This window comes from Coregonus lavaretus (genome assembly GCF_964263955.1).
Source record: "Coregonus lavaretus genome assembly, contig: HAP1_SCAFFOLD_10339, whole genome shotgun sequence".
Classification (NCBI taxonomy): domain Eukaryota; kingdom Metazoa; phylum Chordata; class Actinopteri; order Salmoniformes; family Salmonidae; genus Coregonus; species Coregonus lavaretus.
In genome coordinates, this window is record NW_028164409.1 from 1 (window position 1) to 4,818 (window position 4,818).

A 4,818-nucleotide genomic window follows, 5' to 3' on the forward strand; every position below is an offset into this window, starting at 1 on the left:
ACTGTGGTGAATTGATTACAGCAGTAGTGTTACTGTGGTGAATTGATTCAAACTAGACTCAACCTGCTTTCACGCTTCTCTCCAGGGATATATGGGAGAGTGCAGGAAAATATGTTGAAATGTGGGAACACACACACCAGCACACACACACACACACACACACACACACACACACACACACACACACACTCACTCAGACACACACAATCCTTAGCTCATCCCCATCGTATTTATAACCCTTTCTTCCAGGGCTACCTGCGTCAGTGTAGGAAGAGGGTAGACATGTTTAACGATGACCAGCTGAGGGTGATCTTTGGGAACATCGAGGACATCTACCGTTTCCAGATGGGCTTCGTTAGAGACCTGGAAAAACAATACAACAATGAGGAACCACACCTGTCTGAGATAGGACCCTGCTTTCTAGAACATGTAAGTTACTATCTAGATAGGACCCTGCTTTCTAGAACATGTAAGTTACTATCTAGATAGGACCCTGCTTTCTAGAACATGTAAGTTACTATCTAGATAGGACCCTGCTTTCTAGAACATGTAAGTTACTACCTAGATAGGACCCTGCTTTCTAGAACATGTAAGTTACTATCTAGATAGGACCCTACTTTCTAGAACATGTAAGTTACTATCTAGATAGGACCCTGCTTTCTAGGACATGTAAGTTACTTCCTTGATAGGACCCTTCTTTCTAGAACATGTAAGTTACTATCTAGATAGGACCCTGCTTTCTAGAACATGTAAATTACCACCAAAATAAGACCCTTCTTTCTAGAACATGTAAATTACCACCTAAATAAGACCCTTCTTTCTAGAACATGTAAATTACCACCTAAATAAGACCCTTCTTTCTAGAACATGTAAGTTATTAAACTCAATACCAAGATAGAAGCCTGCTGAACCACCATATGACTCCTGCAGCAGGACCTATTGTCTCATATCACAAATCAACCATCTCCTGATCTCCTCTATTGTCGTTTTGTCCCACAGCAAGACGGTTTCTGGATCTACTCTGAGTATTGTAACAACCACCTGGATGCGTGTATGGAGCTGTCCAAGCTGATGAGAGACGGGAGGTATCAGCACTTCTTTGAGGCCTGTCGCCTGCTGCAGCAGATGATCGACATCGCTATCGATGGCTTCCTCCTCACACCTGTACAGAAGATCTGCAAATACCCCCTGCAGCTGGCCGAGCTGCTCAAATACACCGCACAGGAACACAGGTAGGCTTACAGACACACACACAGACACACGCACACACACACAGACACACACAGACACACACACACATAGTGAGTCATTCTGCTGTGTTTGTCTCACCTGGCTCCAATCACACTCTCACAGCCAGACAGGGGCAAGGGCCATCGATCTTAACTCTCTCTGCCAGATATCTGTCTCTCTGTCTGTCTGCCTCTCTCTCTGTCTCTCTCCCTGTCTCTCTCTCCCTGTCTCTCTCCCTGTCTCTCTCTCTCTCTCTCTCTCTCTCTCTCTCTCTCTCTCTCTCTCTCTCTCTCTCTCTCTCTCTCTCTCTCAGTCTGTCTCTCTCTCTGTCTGTCTCTCTGTCTCTCTGTCTGTCTCAGTCTGTGAGGAGTGTATGAAGAGGTGTAGTGTGTCTGTCAGATGGAGGATAGGGCTGCTTCCACAAACACACAGACACTCACACACACACACTTACTAGCACACACGTTGATCTGGCACACACAAACATGTCGCAATAGCGGCTGCTGTAAGGTGTGATTCATCCCCCTGTAATGACCTGGGTCCTGTCTCCATAGTTACTATTGCTACGTGGTGGCTGTAATGTGTGTTCTGTCTCCATAGTGACTATCGTTACGTGGTGGCTGTAATGTGTGTTCTGTCTCCATAGTTACTATTGCTACGTGGTGGCTGTAATGTGTGTTCTGTCTCCATAGTGACTATCGTTACGTGGTGGCTGTAATGTGTGTTCTGTCTCCATAGTTACTATTGCTACGTGGTGGCTGTAATGTGTGTCCTGTCTCCATAGTGACTATTGCTACGTGGTGGCTGTAATGTGTGTTCTGTGTCCATAGTGACTATCGCTACGTGGTGGCTGTAATGTGTGTTTTGTCTCCATAGTGACTATCGCTACGTGGTGGCTGTAATGTGTGTTCTGTCTCCATGGTGACTATCGCTACGTGGTGGCTGTAATGTGTGTTCTGTCTCAATAGTGAATATCGCTACGTGGTGGCTGTAATGTATGTTCTGTCTCAATAGTGACTATCGCTACGTGGTGGCTGTAATGTGTGTTCTGTCTCCATAGTGACTATCGCTACGTGGTGGCTGTAATGTGTGTTCTGTCTCCATAGTGACTATCGCTACGTGGTGGCTGTAATGTGTGTTCTGTCTCCATAGTGACTATCGCTATGTGGCGGCGGCGCTGGCGGTGATGCGTAACGTCACTCAGCAGATCAACGAGAGGAAGAGGAGGCTGGAGAACATTGACAAGATCGCCCAATGGCAGGCCTCCGTCCTGGACTGGGAGGTACGTACTGTACACCACTCCGTACAAACCAGCGTCTTTAGGTCCTTGAATAGTGTTAAATAAAGACCATGTATTATTATGGTCCCCAGGGTGATGACATCCTAGACCGGAGCTCAGAGTTGATCTATACAGGAGAAATGTCTTGGATCTACCAGCCCTATGGACGCAGTCAGCAACGAGTCTTCTTCCTCTTTGATCACCAGCTGGTCCTCTGTAAGAAGGTATGAAACCTCCCCTTTCTAATCTGTTGCAAACTAGTTATGGTATATGTAGAAGGTATGAAACCTCCTCTCTCTATCCTGCTCCAAACCAGTTCTGATATATGTAGAAGGTTAGAAACCTCCCCTCTCTATCCTGCTCCAAACCAGTTCTGATATATGTAGAAGGTATGAAACCTCCTCTCTCTATCCTGCTCCAAACCAGTTCTGATATATGTAGAAGGTATGAAACCTCCTCTCTCTATCCTGCTCCAAACCAGTTCTGATATATGTAGAAGGTTAGAAACCTCCTCTCTCTATCCTGCTCCAAACCAGTTCTGATATATGTAGAAGGTTAGAAACCTCCCCTCTCTATCCTGCTCCAAACCAGTTCTAATATACAGTACCAGTCAAAAGTTTGGACACACCTACTCATTGAACGGTTTTTCTTAATTTTTTACTATTTCTACATTGTAGAATAGTAGTGAAGACATTAAATATGAAATAACACATATGGAATCATGTAGTAACCAAAAAGGTGTTAAACAAATCAAAATATATGTTATATTTGAGTTTCTTCAAAGTAGCCACCCTTTGCTTTGACATATTTGCACACTCTTGACATTCTCTCAACCAGCTTCATGAGGTAGTCACCTGGAATGCATTTCAATTAACAGGTGTACCTTGTTAAAAGTTAATTTGTGGAATTTCTTTAATGCGTTTGAGCCAATCAGTTGTGTTGTGACTAGGTAGGGGTGGTATACAGAAGATAGCCCTATAATGACAAGAACAGCTCAAATAAGCAAAGAGAAACGACAGTCCATCATTACGTTAAGACATGAAGGTTAGTGAATCCAGAACATTTCAAGAACTTTGAAAGTTTCTTCAAGTACAGTCGCAAAAACCATCAAGGGCTATGATGAAACTGGCTCTCATGAGGACCACCACAGGAAAGGCAGACCCAGAGTTACCTCTGCTGCAGAGGATAAGTTCATTAGAGTTACCAGCCTCAGAAATTGCAGCCCAAATAAATGCTTTACAGGGTTCAAGTAACGGACACATCTCAACATCAACTGTTCAGAGGAGACTGTGTGAATCAGGCCTTCATGGTCAAATTGCTGCAAAGAAACCACTACTAAAGGACACCAATAAGAAGAAGAGACTTGCTTGGGCCAAGAAACACGAGCAATGGACATTAGACCGGTGGAAATCTGTCCTTTGGTCTGATGAGTCCAAATTGGAGATTTGTGTCTTTGTGAGACGCAGTGTAGGTGAACGGATGATCTCTGCATGTGTAGTTCCCACCGTGAAGCATGGAGGAGGAGGTGTGATGGCGTGGGGGTGCTTTGCTGGTGACATTGTCTGTTATTTATTTAGAATTCAAGGCACACTTAACCATCATGGCTACCACAGCATTCTGCAGCGATACGCCGTCCCATCTGGTTTGGGCTTAGTGGGACTATCATTTGTTTTTCAACAGGACATTGACCCAACACACTTCCAGGCTGTGTAAGTGCTATTTTACCAAGAAGGAGAGTGATGGAGTGCTGCATCAGATGACCTGGCCTCCACAATCACCCAACCTCTAACCAATTGAGATGGTTTGGGATGAGTTGGAGGAAAAGCAGCCAACAAGTGCTCAGCATATGTGGGAACTCCTTCAAGACTGTTGGAAAAGCATTCCAGGTGAATCTGGTTGAGAGAATGCCAAGAGTGTACAAAGCTGTCATCAAGGCAAAGGGTGGCTACTTTGAAGAATCTAAAATCTAAAATATATTTTGATTTTTTTAAACACTTTTTTGGTTACTGCATGATTCCATATGTGTTATTTCATAGTTTTGATGTCTTCACTTTTATTCTACAAGGTAGAAAATAGTAAAAATAAAGAAAAACCCTTGAATGAATAGGTGTGTCCAAACTTTGGACTGGTACTGTATGTAGAAGTTATGAAACCTCCCCTCTCTATCCTGATCCAAACCAAGAGGAGAAACTCTCATTAGAATCACTGTTCTAAACACACATCTCTCTGCTATCACTGGGTAGGATCTACAGCGCAAGGAATGATGGCCTGTGTCCTAACATGGCTTTACCGTCCTACACACACACACA

At 44.0% G+C, this 4,818-nt stretch overlaps 1 protein-coding gene across 1 annotated transcript; it reads left to right on the forward strand.

The window, feature by feature from the left end:
• The first annotated feature begins 253 nt into the window (after positions 1 to 253).
• On the forward strand, positions 254 to 2,771 carry LOC311117054 (rho guanine nucleotide exchange factor 9). The gene is made up of 4 exons (XM_084192046.1): positions 254 to 429; positions 1,000 to 1,232; positions 2,383 to 2,512; positions 2,602 to 2,771. The coding sequence occupies exons 1-4, from the start codon at positions 283 to 285 to the stop codon at positions 2,737 to 2,739; spliced, it is 648 nt and encodes a 215-aa protein (XP_084048172.1). The 5' UTR covers positions 254 to 282; the 3' UTR covers positions 2,740 to 2,771.
• Positions 2,772 to 4,818: the final 2,047 nt, after the last annotated feature.

What these genes read in the sequence shown, in the direction of transcription:
- LOC311117054 (XM_084192046.1), top strand. Translation starts at nt 283, where the DNA reads ATGTTTAACGATGACCAGCTGAGGGTGATCTTTGGGAACATCGAGGAC. An exon ending in GACCCTGCTTTCTAGAACAT is followed by an intron (nt 430 to 999) that starts GTAAGTTACTAT and finishes TTTGTCCCACAG; the next exon opens with CAAGACGGTTTCTGGATCTA. An exon ending in TACACCGCACAGGAACACAG is followed by an intron (nt 1,233 to 2,382) that starts GTAGGCTTACAG and finishes CTGTCTCCATAG; the next exon opens with TGACTATCGCTATGTGGCGG.